At 45.0% G+C, this 27918-nt stretch overlaps 1 protein-coding gene across 1 annotated transcript in view; it reads left to right on the top strand.

The window, feature by feature from the left end:
- The window catches only part of CACNA2D3 (calcium voltage-gated channel auxiliary subunit alpha2delta 3), an 856949-nt gene that overhangs the window by 158479 nt on the left and 670552 nt on the right, over window positions 1-27918 (top strand). The window contains exon 3 of the mRNA XM_021694907.1: window positions 9058-9174. Coding sequence (XP_021550582.1) covers window positions 9058-9174 — 117 coding nt within the window. The remainder of the gene's footprint in view (window positions 1-9057; window positions 9175-27918) is intronic.

Raw genomic sequence — 27918 nt, 5'->3', positions numbered from 1 at the left:
CTAAAAACTGTCATTTCCTCTATGTAAATAGAGACATCTAGCATCCGGTTCCTGCCAGCAGGGAGCCATTCCCCAAAGAGTTACTGTTGAAGACCCCTCAGTGCCTTAGAAATGTGCTTGAAAAATGCCACTGCCCAGAGCAGCATTCAGGGCTAGTTCATCGGTTAGACTGTGAACATATGTTCAGAGTATCTTCTTGTTGTTGAGGCAAGAGAATGACCATTCTCAGAAGTTATAGAACAAATGTCAGAATTTATTACCACCTCCGCTAATACCATTACCATTTTTTGGAGTGCATTACTCTGTGTCCAGCATTCTGCTGGGTACTTTACACGCTTGACCCCCTTTGGTCATCCCAAGCACACTAGGAGGTCTGGTGTCATATCATTTGCTGATGAAGGAAAGGAGGCTGATGGAGGCTGAGCAACTTGTCACAAAGCTAGTGAGTAGTGATGCTTGAACTTAGTGTACTAGCTGAAAAGTCTGTGTGGTCATAGCACATTGCCAAACTGCCTAGCAAGTGGGATGCATGTTGTTGCTCTTCCTGTGTCTTGAACCCCAGCCAGGGATTCTAAGCCAAGCAGGATGCTGCTACCAGGTTCCAAATCAATAGTATTCCAGCAAAATCCATGCAGATTCTTTCCCACTCATCCCATCATGGTTAGCCACCTTTGCTAGGAATAAGATAGAGGAGACAGAGCAGGAATTGTATCACTTCCTCCCCATTGGAGGGATATCTGATGAGTTTACATACATCTAAAGGGACTTCCCCCCACCCCTTTCTTCCCCTTCTCCCCATCCTACTCTTGTTACCACTGTCCATTAAGCCTTGGTCACGGAGGTCCTGCCTCCGTTTATCAGCCACCTTGTGGTGGCTCATGACTATCTCAGGACATTAATAGCATACTTCATAGACTTCATCTCCCAGGATGCAGGGAATTATACATGCTGTACAGTCATCCCTTTTTCTTCGACCCCTGGCAAATTCATTGTTTTATATCCTTCCCTGAAACCTTTTACCTCCCTGGTGACTGTGATGTCCTTCCTATTCCTGGCCAAGTTTTCATTGTTTACAGGACTGTTGATTTGCCCATAACTCCTGGTCCTCATCCCTCCCTTCTCAAGGAGAAGTATATGTCTGTGCTTTATAGACTGTTAGGCACTCAGTAGAAGACACACATGTGGCAGACATGATCTACCTGCACTGCACACAGCTGTAACCTTGGAAGGAGACCTACACAGAATGGCTAACTGGGATATCAGGGCTCAAGTTTAGATTGAGATGATCCAGGCATCTCTGTTCCAACTTGCTTATTACTTATTTTTAATAAAATGGACCAAAAATTGGCTTCCTTACACCCCAAGGGAATACATGCATTTGTCAATAGTCCCCTATTCCCTCCACCCACCTGGCACATGGTAGGCTATTTCTAAATATTTGTTGAATGAATGAAAATAGCAGTGAGTTCAGTTTAGGTTCCTTTTTTGTGTGTGTTGGTGTGATCCTTATTTAAATGATTGGTTTAATGAATTTGGCTTCTGTACTGTGGCTCTTTCAGAGCTTGAAGGAATGAGAATAAGATAAAAAATTGAACCTTAAAGTAGGAACATGAAGTATCTTCAGCTCTTATGTGAACAAGCCACCTTTCAGGATTCTGGGCTTAGCCTATCCCCAGGGTTTCCCAGTGACAGGGTTTATTGGGGGATCTGGGTCAGGGGTTTTCAAGGTAAGTGCTGGAGGCTTAGGGGAGGGATGGAGAAGTAGGCCAGTTTCTCACAGTTTCTCTCAAGTCATGGGCTTTGAGGCAAGCTCCCCAGATTCTCACTTGGGCAGGTCCTTGCTTTGCCATCTCCTCCCCTGGACCTTCTGTCAGTCTTCATCTAGTGATTTAATGATGCTGAATCTAGAGATGTAATTTCAGGTTTTGCTAAGAAGATTTGGCCAAGAGACCATGTTCAGATGCACCAGCTCTTTGGCTAAGAGTAATCCCTGCATCCGTCTTTGGCAGGAGGCACTTTGTTCATGGTGTAGCTGCAGAGGTACTCAGAGCCTCTCTCCTGTGTTTGGCTTTTATCCCAATTAACTATGATTGGTCAGAAGTCTCCTGACCAGAGCCCCCTCTTTGGGGTCTGTTCCAGGTGACTCAACTTCTAGATATGCAGTCATCACGTAGGAAAAAAATGATCCAAATGTATGAACGGCATTAAGTGTTCTGACAGTGAAGTAGTGCTTTTCTCTTCCTGGTGTTTGTGTGAAATGATCTGGCAAAATAGATGCTGCAGAAATAATGCATTTCTGTGTCTCCCTTCTCAAATGATAAATGTTCTTGGCTCATCACAAGATTTCTTGCCAAATGCTGATTCTGCTAACAGAAGGAATGGAAGCTTCAGATGTTCTCTTGTGACAGAGGGAATAAAAAGTCCCAGGCTTGCCCTCCTTCTGTGTTATGAACGCAGAGAGCTGTTCTTGGGAAGGGCTGCACTCTGCCTCCACCCCGGTCTGGGCTGTGTTGCTCAGGTCTCTCTCTGGCTGCTGCCTCGAGCCCAGGGGGCAGCCCAGAGGCTGGGGGTGGCCAGCGGAAGAGTATCAATATCATCAGCCAACCTGTTGGAATTTGTCTCTTACATTAAGAGCTTCAGTTCCGGAAGGCATTAGTATGAAAATAGAGCACTCACTAGAATCCTGTAGCAGAAGTGCCAAGAGGGGAAGACAGAAAACAGGAGCGTGAGGATTTGGAACGGGCATTACGTGCAGGCACTGCACTGGGGGCTTTCACAGATGTCCTCCCCCACCCCCAGTCCCCAGGCCCCTGGAAGAGGGGCCTCATGATCCCTGGTGCTATGACTCAGGACACTGAGGCCCAGGAGGTTCAGTGATTTCCTTAAAGTGACATGGCCAACCAGCCAACCCAGACAGCTGCTGTGTCCAGCTGTCAGCCCTCTTGATGTCTTCCAGGGAGCCCACCTTCCATTCCTCTGACTCTTGTCACCTCTCCACTGTGCCATCTCCCACATCCTGACCACTTGGGTCCCTCAGCTCCTTTTCTCTGTCCAGTTTTACTTGCCTCCTACCCTTTCTGCATACTGAGGTTTTTTAAAAGCAAACATGGGATTACTGAGTCCCTCCCACCCTTGAACCCTTCCATGACCCTGGCTGTGGCCTATCTCCATAACCCACCCACCTCCACACCCCGCCCACCTACCCAAATCAGGATAAGATCCAAAATCTTAATCCTAGCCCACTCTGTTGATGGCCTGGCCCTGCTTACTTCTTTGGCCTCGTCTTTCAGCAGAGTCCCCACCTTGGCCATCCATGTGCCAATGAAGTGGAGCAGGGGGTAGTTCCTTGAGCCCCAGGCAGCTTCTTGTCCCTGGACCTCTGTCCCTGCTGCCCCCTCTGCCTGGCAGCCTTCCTGCCTGTTTTGTCTCCCCGCTTCCCAGCCTTGTCATCCATTAAGGGTTCTGCAAGCAGGGAGTCACTGCCTTGACCACCCCATCAGGGCACTTACTGTGACGTTGTATCTTCTTAGCCTGTTTACTCATCAGAACACTCCTGACCAGCAGACTGCCAGCTTTCTTCAACTTTGCCCTCCACAGCATCGTGCTTTTGCCTAGTACCCTGCCTGGCGGAGCAGAGACACAGAATAGAAGTGACATGTGCCGGAGATAGGATTCAAATCCCGACTGGCCTGAATCTTTAATGAGGTGGCATGGTATCTCCTCGATGTTTGTCTTTTCCTCTGCCTTCCTTTGTGTGTTTACAGGGACCTGCTGATACTTTCCAAACTCCTTTTCCTGGTTGAAGGACTGCTGCTTTTTTACGAAGCAGATGTAATTGCTAGTGCAGTCCTTGAAGCTATAGGAAATAAAGTGTCACTGCCTACACAGCTGTGGGAGGGGTGGTGGTGGTGGCAAATCCTGGAGGAAAAAGAGTGTGGGGTGAGCTGCCTCCAGGTCTTTCTTGGTACCTTGGAGAACAAAAGACGTTCTGTAGCCCAAACATAGCCAGGGAGTGATTTACAATTAAGGCTCCAGGAACTCCTTTCAGAGTGGGCTTGCTCTTCTCTCTCCGGATGTTCTTATTCTCAAGAGCTATGTCTGCTCCTCTGAGGCTGGGCTCCAAGCTCACCCCCTCAGTGGCCCTCAGAGGGACAGAGTCCCCTGCTGCGATGTCTGGTGTGCTGTGGCTGTGTGAGTAGCTGTAGCCTTCGTCGGACAGGTGATGTCTCCGGTTTTTGGTATTTGACTCTCTTGGCGAGTCCAAGCCACCGTTGGCGACAAGAGCAACGAGACGGGGGTCATGAAGGCAGTGACGTGGGCCCTCTGAAACAAGTTTGCAAATATTTGGACTGTCGGCCCCTTACCCCCTGCCCCCGAGTTCAAAAGACCTAGCGATTACAAGTCATACCTTAATAAGTTTAAAACTCACTCTAGCCATTTGACTTCCAACGACTGACTAAAACCTCTCAGTGCCTCAGTTGCCCATCTGCAATTTGGGGATAATACCTACCTCTCGGGGTGGCTGTGAGGATTAGACAAATTAATATGTGAAAAGCTTCCGGCCCTGTGCTGAGCCCGTGATACACAGAGGACTCATTTTACTGACTTCCTTAGGCTCTGCTAATGAAGACATGCTGCTTAATTACACAGATTCTAATTGGGACCACATTTCCCTAAAGAAATCTGTTTATTAGGTGCCCATATGCTATTCACACATAACTACAGCTTTTATATTTTCTAATTTCCAAAATAGTATGTTCATTGTAAAAATTAGGAAATACAGGTAAGCAAGAGAAGAAAGAGAAGAATCCTTGGTGATCATACGGCCAGATGTGAACATTTGGCATATGTCCTTCTAGCAGGGTGTTCGTGTGTATGGGTATATATGGCAGATTAGTAATTTAAAACACAAAGTTACTGATTACGATCTGTAACATATTGTAACATACTGTGTGTGCACATTTCCTACATTCTTTTACACAATTTGGGATGGTTTTGTGGAATTCTGTTGTACTGTTGTAGTTTCCTTTATCTGGTTGCTGGAGGTCAAATTGCTTGGTTTTGTACAGTAGGCACATTTTTAAAAGTTCTGGATGTATATGACCATCCCAAGCCACTAAGGGCTTGATTCCAGCAAAGTGTAACATTTCCTGGTAAGAGTAAGGCATTGAGCTTTTTGACCCGATTCCAACAGGCGTTAACACATCTTGAAAAGCAAGATTTTTTTTGCTTATGGGATAACTTCCCCAGGGTGGGGAGAAAGTAGTACAGACTTGGCTCATAGGCAAGGAGGACCCATTGTCACATGTCCTGAGGGGAGAGGACTTAGTCTGGCAGAGGAATAGAACCAGTGAATGGTTACATTTGTCCCAGATCTGGAGTCCTTAGCTTGGCAAGGAGCTTTGCATTGAGATTGGTTAGCTAGGTCACCAGACACAAGTAGGTCTGGGAGACTAGCCCTCCATAAAGTCACTGGCTCTTTTTCACAGAGCAGATTCAGAGGAAGAGAGTATGCAGGAAGATCTTACCGAAAACTTGGGAGATGGTTAAAGTTAAACAAATTGAATCCTTTCTAGAGGTCTCTTGGGAGAAAAACACATGCAAGAATGGATATAACCAGAATAATGGGGTCCTATCTAAAAACCAGAAGATTCAGGTAAAGGCTAATTGTGAAATGCATTTTATTTTTCTTTATCTTACGGCTCTAGATCACCTTTCATTACAGAATTACTTAAGACAGAGATTTATTATATTGACTCTGTAAATATTAGACTGGCAATTTTGTTTTGTTTTACTTCTTGAACTTTGTAGTTTTGATAGTGAATCAGCCTTGGGTATAGGCTGGCCTCAGCTGCTGGCTTTTGGAACACATCTGGCAGTCAGCAGAGAACCCCCAGGATTTTTGGCTCCAAAGGCATTGGCTTAAATTTGAACTTAGGGAACACTTCCAGTGATTGTCCTTGAAGTTTTATTCATACACCAGAGGACGCTGTTAGCTTGAGCCACGGTTGGTTTGGCTGGAGCCCCACATCTCAGGACAATCCAGTCAACCTCTTAAGGGGTGGAGAGGTCACCATTATAGGACCCAGAACAATGTAGCTGCATCCCTACTTGCATCCTCCTTATACTGTAACATTGAAATTGTTTTGCAACAAGCTTCATTCAGAGAAGTCTGCTTCATTGTGAGTGTCTGCTGTGGGCTGGTGGGTGAGCACAAGAATGTGTCCCTGTCCCCCAGGCCACACAAGCCCCAGGGCCAGGAGAAATGAGCACAGAGTGTGTTGGAGCTCAAAGGAAAGGCACAGCCTCGTCATCTTGGAGAACCAGTATAGGCTTGTTGAGGAGGAGGGGAAAGCTAGAAGGAGGGATTGTTTTCCAGGTGAGATGCAAGAGAGAGACTCTCAAGACAAACACATCAGATTTTTATGGATGTTCTCAGGGAGCAAGGAGAAGAGTGTCATTTACAACCCATAGTTCGTTATAGGACAATGCGGAGCAGCTCAGAGCATCCTATGAGTAATGTAGCAGATGTCTGTCTTGGTCCAGACTCAGGCAGTCTAGAATAGCATTTTGTATATTTCCTTAGGCTCACCTTAATTCTCAGAAATACCAAGCCCTTAGGCCTGACATTTCAGTCAGAGGCCCCGATGCCCCGTGTGGGGGCCCCTTTCCTGCCCTTCTCACTTCGGCTCTGTCAGTATCTAGGGCTGGGCTCTGAGACCTGTAGTCAGATGCCCTCAGACTCCAGGGATTTCATTTTGGTCTCAGGGGTCAGAAGGATTCTCTCTTATGTTCATTCCCATAGGGTCATTCCCTCTGTCCTCAAACTCTACTCTTCTCTTTTTAAAACACCCAGTATCATTGCCTCAATGGACTTGGAAACTGAACTCGGAAGGGAAGTGCCTTGGGTGACACACACACACACACACACACACACTCTTCCTTTGGGCAAGGAAAAACAGCCTCTTCTCAGTTTACATTTTTTTAAGTAAAGAAGGAGAAATGGGGAGAAAATACAAATTTTTATTGTAAAAATGACCTTTCCATTAAAAAGCCATTACATTTTCCACTTCAAAAATGACTCTCAAGGTCTTTAGAGCCAAGATAAGATGTGGAGCCCCTTGTTTTTTCTAAGTAGGAGGCTGGGGTGAGGGGTTAGTAAGTGGTTCAGGTTCTCCTAACAAATAAGGGTAAATATCAAGCCCCCAATAATTTCAGTTCCCCGGCCTTTTATTAGCTACATAAATGTAAGGGATTTCTTTTTTTTTAAAAGATTTTATTTATTTATTTGACAGAGAGAGAGAGGGAACACAAGCAGGGGGAGTGGGAGAGGGAGAAGCAGGCTTCCCACAGAGCAGGGAGCCCAGTGCGGGGCTCGATCCCAGGACTCTGGGATCATGACCCGAGCTGAAGGCAGACGCTTAACGGCTGAGCCACCCAGGCGCCCCTGTAAGGGATTTCTGTTGCCATTGAAAGTATTTCAAACTCCATTTGGGAGGTATTTACTAATAAACAATATTTCTTTCCAATGGGAACAAAATTAAATCTTAATTAAACCAAACTTTTGGGTCTCAGGACCCCTTTACACTCTTACAAAATACTGAGGACCCCTAAGAGCTTCTGCTCATGTGGGTCGCATCTATTGATATTTGCCATATTAGAAATTAAAACTGAGACATTTAAAAGTTAACTAATTCAAGCATAAAAGCACATTACATGTTACCAGAAATAGGTATTTTATGAGAAATAACTGTATTTCCCAAAACAAGCAACAAAGAAAAGAGGAGTGGCACATTTTTTTTTTTTTGCAAATCTTTTTAATGGTGAAAGAGAAGACAGGTGGATCCTCATATCTGCTTCTGTGTTCAGTCTGTTGTGATTTTTTGAAATCTGTGAAGAAAATCTGGCTTCCCATAGATATGCTGTTGGGGAAAAGGAGGACCTTTTCAGGGGCTGGTGGGCCCCTGAAAGGGTCTCAGGGAACCCTCAGCGGATCTTGTGTCACTTTGAGAACTGCTGATGAAACAGATAAGTCACTAGGGTGTGATAGGTTTTAAATGAAAAATTGTCTTTGAGAATTTGAGTAAATTATGGGTAAAATCAGTCTCTTATGAACAGATAAACCCATTATGAAATACATAAAGTATTTGTTTTTATGGTTTTTGTATTTACTGTACGTTTTGTTTTCTGTGGGCTCATTGAGGGTACATAGGAGGTCCTCAATGAACATTTAGTGGATTGAATTGAGATACTAAAATCCATAGCAAGGATTCTGTCATTATAAAATGTTTATGAGATGCTCTGCCATATGACTTTCTTCAATTTCCATTTCAGTTTAGGAGTTGGCAAACTTTTTCTATGAATAAAAAGTAAATATTTTAGTCTTTATGGGTCATCTGGTCTCTGTTGTGACTACTAAACTTGATTGAATATATAAACAAATGGGTGTGGTTTTGTCCCAATAAAACTTTATTTATAAAAATAGGTGATGGATTGGATTTGGCCCAAGGATTATAGATTGCCTGCTCCTGCTATAATTATACATTACAGTGATAGCCTTGAAACTATTTTTCCCTAAGTCCCCAGTCATTGGTCATGAAAAAATTAAGTTAGTGATGTTTAGGGGAAAAAAACCACACAAGAGTTAAATTTCTTCATTTTTATTTTATGACACATTTGGAATAGTCCGTTTCTAGTGGCATTGGCCGTGGGATAGCTAATGAATCTGGGGCAGTCCTCCAGAAGAACGCCTGAGTGTGGTCAAGTTGGAAGTGTAGAATGTTGATTTCAAGAACTGAAGAGGATGGGTGATAAAGAGTTTGATTGCTTTAGGTTTTTTTTTTTTTTTTTTTTTCCCTTTCCTGGGTGCTAGTTCGGTTTCTAAGAGAGCCAGAGCCAATTTTCACATTTCTCCTTAGCTGGTTTAGTAATTTTGAAATACAGTCCAGTATCTTCAAATCCAACAGAGGCAGTCCTATCTATTCCTTGTAAGTAGATGTGCTCCGAAATCATGGGTATGGTGTTTTATGCCTTTCCTGTTGCCCTCCTTCCTTACAGAAATACAAAGAGTATGAGAAAGACGTTGCCATAGAAGAAATTGATGGCCTCCAACTGGTGAAAAAGCTGGCAAAGAACATGGAAGAGATGTTTCACAAAAAGTCTGAAGCCATGCGGGTAAGTGCCTCTGGTTTCTGCTCCGTGTTGCCCAGAGACACAGAGGCACCTTCAGAGGACTGGCATTGATGACTCCAGCTCCCCAAGATCAGAGATGACTCAGCTGTTCTGGTAACATGAACATGATAAGAGCATGAATTTGGCTTAGGTTCAGTGGCTGCCTTGGTCACTTACTGAGCTTTGACCTTCAGTAAACCACCCTGCAAGCCTCAATTTCCTCATCTGTTAATGGGGAAAACACACAGGCCGTGTGAAGATCAAACAAAGTTATGATTTTGAGCTACTTAGTACATAAGCAGTGCTCAGTGAATGGCAGCTTCATACTGCCGCTTTGATTATTAATCAAATAAGTTGAGACTTTTTGGTGGTAACTCTGAAATGTCTTAGAAGAAAAAAAAAAAAAATTTTTTTTTGCTACAGAAATACTGCTCTGACAGCCAGCCCTGGGAGCTTCATGGTGATACCTGTGTGTCCTTATATCTCTACCTTGAAGCAAGTGCTATTTTTTTTTTTTTTAAGGAATCATTTGTTTTATTTTTTAGAGAGAGAGAGTGGGAACATGAATGGGAGGGGCAGAGGGAGAGGGAGAGAGAATCTCAAGCAGACTCCCAGTTGAGTGCAGAGCCCCATGCAGGGTTCAAACCCAAGATCCTGAGATCAGGGCCCCGAGATCATGACCTGAGCCGAAACCAAGAGTCAGGTGCTTAACTGACTGTGCCATTCAGAGGCCCCAAAGCAAGTGATATTCTTTACAGACATGGTAGCCATTCACATCTCAAACCTCAGAACCTGAAATTAAAATGCAACAGCCCCCCCAAAAGCCCACCATAATTACTATTTTCTGTTTATAAAATGAACACCCCTTTGGTGGAACTTTAGGAATGTACTGAAAAGTATCAAACAGAAAAAAAAATTATCTGAAAGTCAGACTTGTGTTCTTGTGTTTCCTTCCTTCCAGTTTTTTAAATTGGCATCTCTATGCATGTACTTATGTGTTTTTCTTTTTCAAATTTGCAGTTGTATTGCCTGTTTGCTTTTGTGTCCAGCTTCTTTTCAGTTCTCTACACCATTATAGTGTGAGCTGCCCTTGGCATCACTCTAGTGCATGATTTTCTTAAATGGCTGCATCACATTCCTGCTATGGGTGTGTCATGGATGATTTGACCGTTCCTCCAAATCTGGATATTTAAGTTGTTTGCAAGTCTTGATATAAATAATGCTGCAGTGAATCTTCTTGTGTATTAATAATAGATCAAATGACTCAGCACCACTATATGTTTGGTATTCCTCTAAGGATTTTACATGCACTCGCTTGTCCTTAGAATAGCCCCCAGAGGGAGGTATTTTACTATCCCACTTTTACAGAAAAAGGTGAGAGAGGCAGAAGTTAAGTTCCTTCTCTAGGGTCACACGGGGAGTGAGGGACGGGGTCCAGGCATAGGGACCCAAGTCCACATTCTTCATCACTTGCATGCCCTCAGCATCCTGCAGGGAAATCCCTGAATGCAGAAGCCACTTCAGAGATGCTAACCTCATCTGGAGAGCTCTTTCTGCATTCGAGGACATTCCTGTCCAGATAAGGTTGTGCGGGATCCCAGTTCCTCCAGCAGCAGTGGCATGTGAGTGCTCATTTGCCTGAATCCTCACAAAAAATGAAGATGTTTTATTTTGTTTTCAATACTAGTAACAATGTTGTCAATTTGAGGGAAGGAGATGCTATTTTTGTTTCAACTTGGATTCCTTTGTGAATCACAGAATTTTAGAGCAGATAAGGACATAAATCTCCTTAGGTTCTGCCTCTGCAATTGACAGACAAGGAAGCCCTGGGACCTGGCACTCTGGTGGGGAGGGGAGGGTGGGAAGGAGCAGGGGAGACTTGTGCAGCATAGCAGGATGACACAGAGGTCCAGCCAGCTCCAGAATCTGGACTTGGCGCTCAGAGGCAGGGGGCCCATGTGGCATCTGAAAGGTTGGTGAGAAGAACTAAGGAACCAATAGACCTCTTTTCCTCACTTACCTCCGTGGAGATGCTAGGAGGAGTAGGAGACTTACTAATCTGTGCTTATGCTTAGTGAGTCTCGCTGCACCAGGCCCTGTGCTAAGCACTTTTTATATATCATCTCATTTCATCCTGGCGTCCACCCTGGGAGGGAGATGCTGTTCCTGTATCACTGGCTTAGAGATGAACATGCAGGCTTGGGGGGTGGGGGGGAGTCACTGGCCCAGGTCATGTGGGCAGGCTCAGGGGAGTTCCTTTTGCATCCCACACGGTAGGATTGCAGTGCCTCTGGGCGAATCTGTGCAAATTGTTTTGCACAGGGACTGGAGAACGGTAAGCTTTCAGTAAATGTTTGCTGTTACATTGCTGGTGAAGGGACCTTTTAGTTTGTAAGTATTTTCATAATGAGAGAGTCTGAAGCTTTAAAAAGCTTCAGGGATGATGACAGGAGGGAACTTAATTTTGAAATCTTTGGTTTTAAATTCATGATGTTAAAAAAAAAAAAAAAGACTGATATGGTTGGTGTGGTTCCTTTGAGAAGGAAAAAAGTGCTTTATTTGGATTAAAATGTACCCAGACTAAAGGCATCCAGGATTCTCTGAACTGTGTATTTTAAAGTAGATGTAAGAGGCCCTTTGGAAACACAGTTGATGCCATAAAATCTGGGTTAACTGGTCCAGTGATATGTGGTACTCCCTGCTCCCAATCTTTAAACGGGAAGGAGGGCTTGTATGTCAAATTAAGGTTTGGTTTGGAGGCAGTTTTGCTGTTGAGATGGGCCTGGTCCCATTGTGGGCCAGGCAGTACTATGGGCAACTGTCATGAGCCTCGTGGCATTGGGAATGAAAGGAGGTGGCCAAGGAGAGACCCCTCCTGGATGTCGCTTTATGTGGAGGCCAAGGAGCAGTGGGTGTGACTATTTTTCATATGATAATGAGACCTCAACTAGGAAAGGTCTTTTTGGTGATTGGTGAGCTTTAGAAGAGCAGACACCTCAAATGAAAATTTGCCTGTAGTTTTGCAGTGTATTCATTATTTGTGCGCACTAGAATGAACCACAGTGCAACAGGGGCCCTTCCTGTCCCATCCCATGCCTCCCACTGAGCAGGACCCCCTTTCTCAAACAGCCCAAGACAAGAACGGAGTTTGGAATTTGCGCCATCATTCTGATGCACCAGAAATCTTGTTTCCCAGCCCCCATCCCAGCGACCTGAGTTAGGTGGGAGGTCCTAGTGCCTTCCTGCCCAGCACTGATCCAGGGCCAAGGGCTCATCGATGATGGATGGGTGGGAGGACTCAGGAACACACAGAAGAAAGAACTGTGTGACAAACAACATGGATGTTTAAAATTTCCGTGGATGTCTATAAAATATTTATGAGACTGGCAGTTGCAATTTAGAAAGCGACTCTAACTCCTGTGGTCTGTGAAGGTAGGTGAAGTTAGCCCATCACTGCCGGGAAAGGGTGCAGGACTCATGATCCAGCCCTTCACATGCCCGTCATCTCTTGGCTGTGAAACAATGTTGATCTTTTCTCTGTCTCTTCTGGCTTGATTTCATCATTTTCCGCCATCACTTTTCCCAGTGATTAGTTGAATCAGAGTGATTTTATCATACTCGTCCCCTGTTTGAATTACTCTTCACTATGCAATTATCCTATCACAGAAAGTCCTATTTTCTCCCTGTCAGATGTCTGGAGTAAATGTGAAACCCAAAGTGGCCTGCCCATTACATAACCTCTGCCATCTGGTTGATAATGGACTATATGTAACTTTTTTTTTTTTTTCAGCCTAGCAAATTATAGATAACCTTAGTTTCCATAATTGCCATTAACATAATGGTGCCATCATTATGGTAGCATGTCTTAACTAATATTTTCTAGCACTTTTTAACACCACTGGTGGTTTAAATAATTTTTTCAAATCCACTCAGAGGGTTGACGTGTAGGTTATTTTAACTTAAAAGCCAGATTGAGTTTGATGCAATGATGCTGCTATTTGCTTGTGTACAGGATAATTGTGCCCAAAGCATTCTCTCCCACCTTCTTTGTTGGAAAATATTCATGCTTACCAAGCCCTCAATTGATGTTGCTGAGCAATTTATCAAGTTTGAAGTCCTCACAAATGGACAAGAAATGGAATCAATTTGCTTTTTAGTTCATTAACATCTCAAGGAAGACAGTCCACATGCTGGACGTGGAGGAAGTGGTACCCATCAGTCCTCTGCCAGCAGTGGACCCCTGGGGGGGCATTCCTACGTGACACCTGGAAATGCTCAACTGTGTCACTAGTCAGAGCTCATCTGAAGTATTGATGGGAGGCACATTTGACCAGCTCCCCTTCCTCCCGAGCTGCTGATGATTGGAGGGGAGTGAGAAGCCAAAAGATGGCCTTCCGTGCGGTTATACAGACAGGCTGCCCCAGCGTTTCCTTTGTCTTTAAAATCCAAGCCACCATTGGGAGTAGCACACGCCATTACACAGCTGGAAGGATCATCTGAGGCCCCAGGGAGCTCTGAGCGGGCACAGACCAGCCTGCACTTGGAGGAGAATCTGTAGGGAGTCATTCTGCGTTAACTGTGGACATCTCTGATTCTAGGCATATACTTTTAGGACAGATTCCAACGCAGCCGGGGGATGGCATGATCCTGTGATTTTGGAACCGTCCGTATGATCGAGAAGAGCAGCACAACCAGAAAAAAGTAGATAAACCAGGAAATAACAAACAGAAGGACTTTGGAGAATTTTTAAGTATATCCTAGTATTCTCTACAGTGGCTTTCTAAGGGTGAGTTCTCCAGAATTGTGATTGCCTTTCATCTTGTGGAGGAGGTCTGGGGCAGGCACTGCCTTCTTCACACTGATCTTGGCCAGAATCGTAGCCTCCTTCTGGCTTCAGAGTTGTTCCTGCTTTGGGGGCCACGAGTCCATTCACAGGACATTCACTGATGCACTGGATAGAGTTCGGGCCTCCACAAACTTAAACACGTTTCACGCACAGAGAGAGGATTGTAGGATGCTATCTATTTGGGTAGCCTGTCAGGCAAAACAGTAAGTGTTTCATTTGCCGTTTGAATTCATCTTCTCCCCAAAACAACTAATTAGAAATGTCTAAAAGAACAAATTTTCTTGGGGACTATGAAAAGACACAAACCACAAGTTGGCCCTGAACTTTCTAAGCAAAGAGTCTGTTGTTTTCCAACCTTGGATAAAGGTATCGAGTACATTTTGATCGTGCTCTGATGCTCAGTCCTATAAATAATCTGGTTTTACTGAGTTTCTGATTTACATTGATGAAATGTTAAATCAGGTACTTGAAAAAAGAGTGTTTTGCTTAAAAGTAAACATCCTTGCTTCTTGGGAAAAGCGGAAAGAGACTAGATTATATATTAAGTTCCTCTCCTCTCCTATAGCTACCTGCTGTTCGCTGCAGAACCGATTCCCATTTATAGCTGTACTGTGGGAAGTAATTGCTGTTGTACAGTAATTCAATTTCAGCACATTCACACATCAGTTCACCAATAGGGGTTTATCTGGACAAACCTGGGACTTGAAAGCTTTTTATCGAGAAATTCCACATGCAGCAAGACGTTTTTCCTGGGTAACGAATATCAGTATTTGCATTTAATAAACATTTACCTTCTCAGAAAAATGGATTTCTTCCCCCTGCAGAAGAGATTATGCCAATCTTCTAGAAAACTAGAGGGTACTATTAAAGCAACTTTCTCTGGCTGTTTTTTGACTGGTGTGTGTCTACATAGGTATGATTATAAAACACATCTATGTCATTATATAAATACATACACTGAAGCACGAAGAGCAGGAAGCACTCAAGGAAAGCATGATCTGTACCAAACATATATGTGATATAAGGGATTAAGAGTGACAGAGATTCTGTGAATACTTCTGGCTTAAAAACTCTGCAGACGTATCTGCAGACGTTGTGAAAATTGTCAGTGAGGAATATTTTCAAAAGGATACCCATTAAGTTAGAAATGAAATCAATCATTTTGTTGGTAAGTTTCTAAATTAAGGGAAGGTTCTTAAGAAGAGAACTGGTTCTTCCTGTACACAAGAACTCTTAGATCATAAGGACTCTTTAGATACTCAGTCCAGAATGAGCTGTGGAAGTATCGGGAGCCAGATATACCTATAATTGGTAGGAGGGCCTTTAGTTCTCAGTCAGTAGAGGTGACTGGACACATCCAGAAGACTTTTCTGCCTTTGTTCATTTCTCATCTCATTCAGAGTTTCAAAACGTGTTCCTGAAAGAGAAGTCCGTTTGTTTCAGACAAAAAAGTAGTGTTTTAAGTCACAAATGAAAAGACTTTTTTTATTATGTTGCTGTATCTTGTGGCCTATTTGCTTTTTTGCCCCTCCCTCCCTCCTTCCCTCCCTTCCTCCCTTCCTCCCTTCCTTCCTCCCTCCCTTCCTTCCCTCCTTCCTTCCTTCCCTCCTTCCTTCCTTCCCTCCTTTCCTCCCCTCTCCCTCCCTCTCTCCTTCTCTCCTTCCCTCCCTCCCCTCCTCTCCTTTCCTCTCCTCTCCTCTCCTCTCCTCTCCCTTCCTTTTTCCTGCAAACTGGGTTGCAAAACCCCATACATAATGTGTAAGAAAATTTACAGCAGAAACTCAAGCCAGAAGAAACTTAAAAAATAACACCTATCTGTATTCCCCAGTTTTGATGAGGTCAGGGAACCATTCTTGGTTAATGGATGAGGTCAAAACCACAAGGAACCACATGGTCTTCTTGGGTTTTACTCCAAATGGGGTTGGGTTTCCTCTAACATACTTCAGATTGTATCCACCTGCGCCTCATCCCAGAGAGGCCCACAAGGCTGTTCTCTTACCCTACACTGAGAGTGAGCATCTCGCTTGCCTCCTGGGGGAATAAGCTTCCTGCTAAGAGAAGGAGAGCTGCTTTACTTTTGTAGGTGACGTTTCATCTCCTGTCTCCTCAAGCTCTGCATGTACCATCAGCCTCCTGCTGGAAGTTGGGTTAGCTTAGTGAACTGTATCCTGGCTTTCCTGCTTATTCTGGGGCTGTTGGCCCTTAGAACGAGTTCTTCTTTGTGGGTAGAACCACTGTACCAACGCTTCCCAATTTCATGGTTATTTGTCCCATTCCTAAATGTTTGGTTAAAAACTCTCTATTTTTAAAGCTCTGTAGACTTAGTTTTGGGTTTTCTATGTAACTCACTTCACCCATATTTGCTTTGTTTTTGTTTTTGTTTTGTTTTCCCTGATTCTACATATTCATTGTTTTTTTGAAAACTTAAGTCCCATAACAATTGTTTATTATAAAGGTGAACCCTGATCCATATTCATTGCAAAAGAAAAAAGAGTGTGCAGAAAATGATAAAGGAGAAAGTAAAGATCACAGCATCAAGAGGTATTAAAAGGCACTTGACAATTTTAAGTGCCGTTTCTTTTTAAACATTTTAATTTCATTTTTCCAGATGTCTTTTCTACTTGTGCATATGTGTATATACATACATATATATATATATATAAATTTCCAAAACATTAGATTATTCTTTCTTGTAACCAGCTTTTTCACAAAATTAATTTTACATGTTGTAGACATCATTCTACATCAATGAATATATATATTTCTGTTATTTTTCATGACTATATAATATCCTGCTTTCTGGATGTTCCAATCAAGAAATTCTCTTTTGATGAACACTGATATTATTTACAGTGTTTCACTATGATCAGCAATGATATGAAAAACTCTTGCAGAGAAATTTGGCCTTCTTTTGATGCATTTATTAGGACATATTCCTAGGAATAAAAGGAAGGCTTTTGTTATCCCTTGCCAGCTCGTCTTCTGAGCAGCATCCACCTGTGAGGCTGGAGAGTCTCTTTCTCCACTGTCCTCTCTGACATTTGGCTGTTACTTTTGATCTTCATCAGTCTTAAAGGCACATTTTACTTTGTTTTCTTTAATTGCTTACTGTTTAGCATGGTGGATATTTTCTGGCTCCCCACCTGCCCTGCACCAAGGTTTGTGGCAAAGTATACCAAGTTTCAGAGCATGGGCATATTGTCACAGCACAGAGGTCTAGGTGCTGTTCCCCCAGCACATCTCAAAGAGAGGTGTGGGCTCAGGAACTCACTTGGACACACTTGGAGGGCCCTTCCTACCCCTTCCGTCTTCCTTCCTGGACGGTATCGTAAGAACAGCCTGGTTGTTGGGGGAGAGATGTGGGACGCTGACAGGCACCAAGCTGCCTGGATTTGGGGTGCCGGTTTGGAAGAGTTTTCTGGGAATACCAATGGCTCAGTACCTGAGGAGTACGGTGTCTGGGTGTTTTAGACCCTCCTACTGCAGGAGAAAGTCAGTAGTCCCAAGAGAAGTTGAATGTGGTATATCCATTCTCACTGAGCAAGGACTCCATTTCAAGCTGGCTCATTGTTGGACACCTAGACTAAGGACCAGGGTCACTTTGGGTCTCTTCTTCTTATGGTGCCATTTTTCTATATGTTGATTGGTCATTTCTTCATCCTTTTTTCTTATAAACTGCCTGTTAATGCCCTTTCCCATTGTCCATACTATAGTGTTTCTTTTTTTTTTGTCCAAGCTTGTCCCCACTCTAGCCCCAGTACCTATCACAGTGTCTGAGTCTACAGTTAAGTGCTCATTAAGCATTTGTTGATTGACCCACAGATCTTCATCTTAGAGTCAGGATAATTTAAAGTCAGAGTGATAATAGGTTACACCTCTTCCTTTTGACCAGAAAACTCCTGAATGAAGGGGAGAGAAAAGTGTTAGAGCTTAACTGCAGAGAAACCACAGGGCTCGTGAGCCTTCCAGAACCCTTCACCATCTGTTCCAAGTAAATGAGTCCTTTGCATGCCATCCCAAGTGAGACTGCCACCTTCTTAGACTCTATGCCTCAGCCCAGTCCCTCCCTACGTGGCCCTCCTCCCGGAACTAGGTGAATGGGGCCCTTGGAATGGGCAGAAATTAGTCCAGCTGCTCAGAGTGGAAATAAAAGTTAATAATTTCTATAGAGGGGATCAAAGAACTGCCTCCCTCCCTCCCTCCTATTCCTCCCTTCCTTCCTTCCTTCCTTCCTTCCTTCCTTCCTTCTTTCCTATTTGGTCGGAACTGATGAAGGAAAACTTGATTAGGGGACAGGAGGGGGAGGAGGAAGTCTGTGTTCTGAGACTATGACTTAGCAGAATAACCATGAATTTCCCTGGTGTTCTTGGAGCCTGGCTGAGAGATCTTTTTGTCATAATGTACGGGCTGGATGCTAGAGCTAGGGTGTGCACCTCCAGGTTTGGCAGATGTTTTTCTTCATGTGGCAAGTGGTAAACACAGGCAGTTCACTACCCAGCCCCCCCCCCCCCCCCGAAATGGAACACACTGATGTGTGAGCAGGTTCAAGGGGTTCTTCATAAATTTGAACATGATGTCATGAAGGAGAATTTTGGAGTGATGCTGAGACTAGCTCCAAGCTCCCCACTTCTGGGCTTGATATTGTCCCAGTTGTAGCATGGCTGGGTCAGGGCACCTGTCTAGAGCCCCATCCCACCCTGCCACCATGGTCTGTAACAGCATCCTGCTTCCTTCCTTTATTAACTTTTGAACGTTGTACTTAACTTTTGTTTAGTTCAGTGTTGACTTGAGAATGGCTGTCTCCCCACTAGAACCCCGGTGTCATGAGGGCAGGGACCATGACGGTCATGCTTCCCCTTACAGCCCTGGGACCCCGGCTGAGCACTTGGCGAGCATCTGTGAATGAATGAACTCGCCACTCTGGTAATGACCCTGTTGTGGGGGTAAGCTCCCCATGCCTGGGAAGACCATCTGGTCACCAGGACATGGTGATGGGTAAGGTTTCCTGTGTGTTTGTGCCTGCCCTGGCCCCTGTTCCCCCCCAAATGATCCATTTCTCCTCTGTCTCAGAACTTTGGATTTGCTTTCTGTTGTGCAATGATAGAGAAAAAGAAAAAGAAAAATTTATTCCCCATCCAAAGTGAAACATCACTTAAAATCATCTTTCCCATTTTCATTGCCTATTTTTATTCTCCATCTATAAAATCTAGTTTTGAAAGATTTCCTGTCGCTTTGGCCACGACCAAGTGGACCAAACAGCTCGGAGAAGAGAGGCTCGTGGCCATGGAGACCCGTGTGAAATTATAGTGCTGATCCCTGCCTTCAGCCCAAGTAGCAATTACGCCCCATCAGGGCACCCACACGGAAGCTTTGAGCTCGCCTCCCCGCCTTCGCTGACTGCCTCACCCGCTAGAACTAAAGGAGCAAGGTGTCGTCTGCAAGTGGGAGATATGCAGGACACTGTCTGAGTCAGAGTGGATGGGTGGGGGCCGCTCAACACAGCAGTATTACACCAACGTGCTGTTTCCTCTGCTGATTTCTCAAAGACCGGTGTCGTTTCTATACCAGACCAGGTAGAAAATAATGCCACTTAATTTATACTCAGGCGAGGCAAAAGAAATCTTAAAAGGTTTGTGGGTGGGAGGAAATTATGGTGAATCACTGAAGTTTCACCATCAATAGATCAAAATGACAGAATAAAGCCGTAATAATAATAATAATAATAATGATAAAAAGACCACTGGCTATAATTGTATAAATTACTGGCAACAAATTAAGGGTTTTCAGCAATATTTTGAATGCATAGTTAGCATGTTTCACTGGGGATGTGTTGGTGGCATTGGTTGTCTGTTTCTGGTCTTTGCTCAGTTTCCCATACGGAGGTAAGGAGCAGCTGGCCACACAAACACAGCGAGATTATTTACGTTTTGTAAATTAGGTTATGAAGGAAAAATGAAAAGGTAGTTGGGAATTCATTGGCATTTCATGTACACTGCATTCAGCAGAAGGATGACAGCCCTTCTGAGTAATCAGAGTCTTTGTTGAAAATCAGCTGGGATATCGTTGACGGCACATCTTGAGCTGTATTCGCTGCTTGAACAGACGACATATAATGCTTTTGTACGATCGGGGGGCACATAGAATTTTTTTTTTTTCTGGTGTGCTTTTTAATTTATTTTGTGTGTCAGTGGGGGAGGAAAATCACATCCTGGGGAATATACAGTAGCCTTTCTCACTTGCACCTGGTGATTCTGGAGCATCCCATCAGGTTGTTTGATGGGCTTCATCGAGAGGAACTTCTTGGGGCCCCTAGAAGTCTGTGGCGGCCATCAGAAAGTAGACCGTCATCTCGGTCATGTTAGGGAGTTGCTTGTACACACCCCAACACCAGCCAGTGAGGAGGCGTCTCCTTCCCTCCAGCAGGTATGTCTGGAAGAACTTCAGGCCAGGCTACGGTACTGGCCCTCAGCACATTTACTGAAACGTGAGCTGACAGGTACCAGCTACCAAGGGGCAGTGGAAGCAGCCCAAGGCAGGCAGGGCCAGACCCGAGCGGTCAAGGCCTACAGGCAGCTGTTTGGGCGGCTCGATGGTAGCCTCTGGTAGAGGAGTCTTGCAGAGCCAGGCAGCCTGTCTCCAAGAGGACTTCCCCCAAAGGCTGGGTGGACCGCCTCCCTTGCTGTGCCGGGCATCTGTCATTGCAGTCTCTGTGGTCATCATCTGGGGACAGTGAGGTCCCACTCAGGAATCAGAGTGGCTTCTGAGGCCAGACACAGTGGAGATGATTTTACTCCAAGGCAGTGTGTTGTGCCTTCTTCACTTGGCAAAAATGAATACGGGGTGGAGTCGGTGGGTGTTCTCCTCAAGCTGTGCACGCGCACACGTGTGTGTGTGTGTGTGTGCACGTATGCACACGTGCATCTCCACACCTGAGTGCAGGTACTGGTGTCAGGGTGGGAGCTGGGGAGTGGGGGTCTATGGATGAACATTCACCCTCATGGGAAATGCTTCTGTGGAGGCAGGTCAGAAAGAAGCCACTCTGTCACAGTTCTAAAGCTGTGGCCCGCAGGCCAGTCCTGGTCAGAGACAGCTTTTACTTGATCCATGCAGGCTTTGAGAAAAAAAAGTGAAATCACATATAAAAACATGAAGTGATAGAAAAATGTCCAGATTTAAAGCTTAAGACATCGAGAGGTGTACCCTGCTAGGCCCCCATCCCCACATGGCAACAATCTGCAGGAACTGCCCATTTTGTTGATTTCCAAGCTGCTCCCCACCCCCAGTCATGTATGTTGCTGCTCTGGCCCCAAAGAGGGTTGAGTTTGCAGTCTCTAGATTAGTCAGATCAGGGCCACAGCCTCTTTTAGGGAACTTTGCAGAGTGTTTGATGTATGCAGTTTGTAAGCTCAAAGGCAGATACTCAGAGGATTTATAAATGATGCTACAGAAAGTAAGCTGGACTTGTCCTTCTTATGTTCATCACCATCATCACATTATGGAGTGCTTCTGGTCAGCCAAGCCACTATGCTATGTTTTACATATATTGTCTCATGTAAGTCTTAGATCCCTGTGAAGTTAGATTAAATGATTCTTGGCTAGGGTTGGGGAAGATTGTTCACAGCATGCAGGGTAAGAAAGCATTGGAAGGGGGCATGGGATCTCTCTCTCTCTCTCTCTCTCCCTCTGTTTCTCCGTGTGTGTGTGTGTGTGTGTGTGAGCACACATGTGTGTGCATGTCTCTTTAAGTCTGTGAACCACTGGACGGGACTCTTTCTGAGATTTTCTTCACCTTTAACATTTTAGGATTTCAGCCCTTGTTTTAGGCTTTTACAAACAAGAAGTCCTATTTCTTTTGTTGTGTATTTTCTCCCATCTCAAAGAAGACCCATCTATGTAAGTAACTCCCCATCTGGTCTCATTCACAGAATTAGGAAACAAAAATCAGAGGGTACCCCCCCTGCTGCCCCTCCCCACAGCACACTTTCCTACTAGAATGATGACTGAGACAATATCCCTCACAGGGAAAAGGGAATGAAAAATGCTCAAAGTGGTTACATTTGAATATGTGGCACTTAACTCTCTGTGCAGGCACCTTATAGAAAAATAATTCATCAAACTTCATTCAAGAAAAAAAGAACATTACATCTTCATCAACAACAACATCAAGAGCTCACCATGGTAGGAGCAGGACAATAAAGGAGTTATTTTAGCAGAATTAACAGGAAGAAATTAGCCCCATGTATCCTTCCTTTTTATCATGGTGCGGTGCATTTGCATATTCTGAAATTTCACATTTGCATAGTCAATGATTTTAAATTAGAGTCTCACATCGCCTCTCTGATGTTTGTCATGTGTGTAACTCGTCTTAATAACTGAGTTGTTAGCATTTAAAAAAGTTATCTCATCTTTGGCCCAACTCTGAACACACCACACTGAGTTACTCTGCAATTTTTTAACAGCTTTACTAAGATACAATTCCCATATAATACTATTCACTCATTTAAAATATACAATTCAGTGTTTTTTAGTGTATCCACAGGATTGTAGAACCGTCACCCCAATCACCTGCAGAAGCTTTTCATCAACCCAAAGAGAAAGTCCTATACCACTGGCAGTCACCCTCCATTTGCCCTTAAACCTCCTTCCTCCACGAAGAATTGGCAAACACTATTCTATTTTCTGTTTCTATAGATTTATGTATTCTGGACATTCCATTTAAATGGAAGCATCCAGTGTGTGGTCTTTTGTGACTGCTTTCACTGAGCATAATGTTTTCAGGGTTTATCCATATTATAACATGTATCAATACTTCATTCTTTGTTATGGGCAAATACCTTTCTACTGTATGGATTACCACATTTTGTGTATCTGTTCATCAGTTGGTGGTCACTTGTGCTCTTTCCACTTTTTGCCTGTATTGACTAATGCCGCTGTGAATATCCATGTTTTTGCATGGACATAGATTTTTATTTTTCTTGGGTATATATAGGAATGGAGTTGCTAGTCATATGGTAACTCTATGATTAACCTTTTGAGGAACTGCCAGGCTGCTTTCTGTTATGGCTGTGATGTTTTATGTTCCCATCGACAATGTTTGAGCGTTTTGAGTTGTCCATATTCTTGCCAACCCTTGTTAGCTGTCACGCACATTAGTGAGTGAGAAGTGGTATCTCGTAGCAGTTTGACTTGCATTTCCGTAATGACTAATAATGTTGAACATTTTTTATATGCTTATTTATTGGCCATTTGTATATCTTCCTTGGAGAGATGCCTGTTCAGATCCTTTGCCCATTTAAAAACTGTGTTATTTGTCTTTTTATTATTCAGTTGTAAGTGTTCTTTATATGTTCTAGATACTAGTCCCTTATCAGGTATATGAGTTGAAAATATTTTCTCCCATTCCATGTGTTGTCTTTTGAAGATGTCCTTTGTAGCTAAAATTTTAGTTTTGACAACGTCCAACATATCTATTTTTTCCTTTCTGTTGCCTGTATTTTGATGTCATATCTCAGATGTCAGTGCCTAATCCAAGGTCACAGAGATTTGTGCCTATGTTGTTTTCTAAGAATGTTATAGTTTTAGCTCTTACAGGTAGGTCTTTGGCCCATGTTGAGTTAGTTTTTGTATATGGTGTGAGGTGGGGGTCCATTTTCATTCTTTGCATGTGGAAATCACTTGTCTCAGCACCATCTGTTGAAAAGTACCCTTGCTACTCAGAGTGAGTTCCTTTCAGCTCTGACATGTAACTAACCAAATGTTATCATCAGAAGAGCTGGTCACTCTAGCTGTGATCACGATGACACTGTTATGCTGACTCTGACAAGCGTGTATCAAGCATTCTTCATAAGTTACCTGATTTAATGCTTACAAGCCTCTTCTGAGTTGGGTAAGAGTTATTACCAGTTATTAACCCAGGCTGCAGGTGAAGCAGCTGAGGCCCAGTTTCTCATTGTAGGTAGCTGAGATTCCAGCCCAGGAGTCTCCCCCTCAACCCACATGCTGTACTGTCCCTCCTCAGGTTTTTATTAAGATCCTATAAACAGTGGCTGTCAGGGGTCAGGGACCCAGCTAAGCACTTAAGGTGAAACGTTTGAGCACTTTTCAGAGTATACAGTTCATCAGAATAGCCCAGGAGTATTGTTAGGATGAAGATTCCATTTTAGTGGGTTGAGAGTCTGCATTTCCAATGAACTCAGAGAAGCAGACACTGCTGCTCAGGGGATCACATTCCAAGCAGAAAGAGATTACTTCACTGTTTTTCAAACTCGGAGGTGAGGAGGCACATTGGAATCACCTAGAGACTTAAAAAATACAGATGCCCAGCCTCTCCCCCAGGGATTCTAGTTGCCTTGGTCTGGGGTGTGGACTGGGTGTGGGGATTTCCAAAAACTCCTCAGGGTGTTCTAATGTGCAACCAAGTCTGAGCAGCACTGAGTTATCTCATCCCACCATGCAGGGAGCCCCACCAGGAGGCATTTCAGTCTGCTTTGAGAGGTGAGGCTGCTAGCTTCTGGAGGCTAGCGGACTGGCTTATGGTCACACAGCTACCAGGCAGGAGAGCTGGGATTCCAGTCCAGGCCTGATTGCAAGGGCAGCTCCCAGCTCTCTCATCGTGCTCGCTGATGGCCTCCCTATTGCAGTCCATTTGTAAAGGAGTGAAGTGGGTGACTTCCCCTAGCCTGAGCCAGCCCTTGGAGAGGGTTGTCTGACCCCCACTCCATGCTGCTGGGCCCCTTCTCCACCCTCCCCACACGGGGACCTCTGTTCTCTCATAGGGTGCCAGTGGGACTTGCGTGCATTATTCACTTCCTGCTGTTCTGAAGAGACCTGGATGTGGGGTCCTAGTCCCTATAAATCAAGTTCAGTTTCTCTCATGTATCTGGTTCCTTCCTCAGGGAATTGGACAGGGTGAGCAATGCTTTGAACTAATGCCTGTTGGGAGTGGGGTAAAGTGCTCATTTCTTTGAGATTCCTGCCGTTTTAAGGAGGAGAAAATAAAAGTTGAGAGTAGTGGTGCAGTCTGCTTATTGGCTCTTCCTGCCCTAAGCTGCCTTCATCCCTATAAGGCTGAGTGGCCGTGAGCGCTCACCACACCAGCCTTGCCTGCTCTCAGCCACACGGGCTTTGACCATCCTATCCACGGCTGTGGACCTTGAACTGTGTTTCCTAAAACGGACAGCCTGGGCCTCAGCATTGGCCGCTGTGGGAACCAGATTACAGCCATGAGGAGGAAGCCGGTACCCTCCCCACGTGGCCTTTACTGGTTCTTGGGGGAGCCAGATGCTGAGTCCAAAGTTAGGGGAGTGGGGCAGTCCTAGAGGCTGGCAGCCCCGGTCGCCCAGGTGGGGCCCACCAGGGGACCTGAGCACTGATGAGGAGCAGAGCCTGGGGCCCAAACATGGCAGGGGATGGCTCTAGGCAGAAGGGGCAGCACACTGAAGCTGGAGAGGAAACAGGGAGTGGGGCAAGTTGACAGAGTTGAAAGGAGGATAGAGCTGGGTGGGGCTGGAGTGGGGAGAGCAAGACAAGGGGCCCTCTGAGATCTGCAAGGTGAGAGGTCTCAGGGCCTCTCAGGGCCTGGTGTAGTCGGGTAAGGTGGTCCATTTATGTGGTCCACTGACCAGGGCAGCGGTTGCGTCCATCGTGCTCCCTGTGTTAACCCCAGCACCTTGCACACTTGGCTCTGTGGGCAGTAGGTGCTCACTGCAGAGTCTGGGTGTCATGCTAAGGATGCAGGAAGCTAAGGGAGGGTTTGCATTTCTCTTTTTCATCGTCTCTCTTTCCTCTTGTCCCTAGGGCAATGCTGTCATGTTCCCCACTTTTCTCTGCACATCTGATTGATATCCACCCGCCCCTCCCCTCAGAAATGTTTTTTTGTCCTCTCAGTAATTGGAAGCAGCTCCTCCAAATCACAGCAGGAGGCTTGGCTGCCCCTCTCCACTAGCTGAGTGCACTTGGAGGGGTGGAGAGAACAGATCCTTTGTACAGCCCCAGGAGCCAGAGGCCCCCAGAGAACACTCAGGAGGAGGGGGCTGAAAAGTCCCTGCAGCCTCTGTTGTGCTGGGAGAAACCATCGGGTCTGTTCTCAGTAGAGGCAAAGAGCCCTGCTTTTGAAAAATTTCAGCTACATTTAGCAGATGGATCTGTTCTGGATTGTCCTCTTTTGGTGAGTCTGACCCACTACTCAGGCAGTAAGTGGCTGTGGGCACCTTCTAGGGGCCAGCCCAGGAGGGGTGCTCACCCATTAATTCTCCAAGCTTGTCTCCCAGAGGGGCTCACCTCTTTGAAGGCAATTTTATGGAGACAGTGTGTAATTACCTTCTTTCATCAGTGGCTTCTGGAAGCATGCCCCCTTTGTCTCCATGACCCTGGCAACTGAAGAAGGCTGGCCTTGGGAATTATCCTCTCTTGTAGAAGTGGGAGCATGGGGTCTTTGCCTACACCATTTGTTTTGCCTGTAGGGTTGTGAGGCACTAGATACTCATTTGGCCCTCGGGAGACTGGTTCCTCTCTTCTTTGGGAGGTAGCATGTCTGCCTGGGCTTTGGAGGCTTGGGGACCTGGGGCTAGCCATCATTTACTGAGTGTGATACCTTTCCCCTCTAAGCCTCAGTTTTCTCATCTGTGAAATGGACATGATAACACACCCGTCCATCAGATTCTGGGCCCAGATCTCTCCCTCCTTGAAATGGAGACACTGATGCAGCTGATCTCAGAACTGATGTGAAGGTCAAATGAGAAACACCAGTGCAGCATTAGCCTGGTGTCTGGGAGGAGGCAAAGCTGCGATTAAACAAACAAGAAAACTAGATTGATAACCTGAGCTCATCAGTCCCTGTCTTTTAGCTAAGGGTGGGGTGGTTGTCTGGTGTGCGCAGCATTAGGCCAGCCTTTAATGGGGTGATGCACATAGGGGAGCCCAGGGGCCACACAGACAATTTCAATAGTTGTATGTGTATTTTAATCCATATTAGAGAAAATATAACCACCCTTTAAAGCAAAATTACATAAGCTGTATGAGCTGATTTAAAGCAATGAACTAAGGAAAGGTGAGGTGAGGCCAGTTGCAGCATGTTTTGGGGGGGCAGTTGGAGACCCCCTGGGGCCCCACCATTAGAGAAGGGGACAGGTCAGATGTGCTGGATGTGGCCATGAGAAGTGATGAACCAGATGTACACAAAACAGCTGAGGTTGATCTTGAGTGAAACAATGTATAAGAAATAGAATCAGGGCGCCTGGGTGGCTCAGTCATCAGGCGTCTGCCTTCGGCTCAGGTCACGATCCCAGAGTCCTGGGATCGAGCCCCGCATTGGGCTCCCTGCTCCGCGGGAAGCCTGCTTCTCCCTCTCCCACTCCCCCTACTTGTGTTCCCTCTCTCGCTGTGTCTCTATCAAATAAATAAATAAAATCTTTAAAAAAAAAGAAGTAGAATCAGATTTATAACATCATAGCGTCTATGTAAATTAAAAGCATGTAAAACAGCGTGCCCAGTTAAGGCTGTCTATCAAATGGATTAGAGTGGGTGCCAGTGGGGGTAGGGGATGAGAGTGTAGGTCAGGGCTGCAGGGGAAAATGTAAATGAAGAGGGGGCCTTGCATGGACCAGGGATGATAATATGCTGAGTGTGAACAACTCAGCCTTCTGTTTGAGTGGTAGCTGCACCCACACACACAGAGTGAGCTGCAGATGGACATATCTGTATCCATCTGCACACGGGATGATAGGCTGAACTGGCAGATCACGATGGTGGGATGCAAATGTATGAAGTGGGAGCCATGGTGCAAAGGTAGAATGCTAATAACATTGACAGTGAGCTTCTCTTAAACTTTCTTCCTACTGGTCCCCCACTTGTGCTTTACACACAGGATTGCACTCCTTTTTCTTAACAACCTTGTGAGGCAA

Source organism: Neomonachus schauinslandi, chromosome 1 (assembly GCF_002201575.2).
Source record: "Neomonachus schauinslandi chromosome 1, ASM220157v2, whole genome shotgun sequence".
Taxonomy (NCBI): domain Eukaryota; kingdom Metazoa; phylum Chordata; class Mammalia; order Carnivora; family Phocidae; genus Neomonachus; species Neomonachus schauinslandi.
Note: the sequence above shows the minus strand (reverse complement) of the source record. Positions and strands in the feature narration are given on the sequence as shown.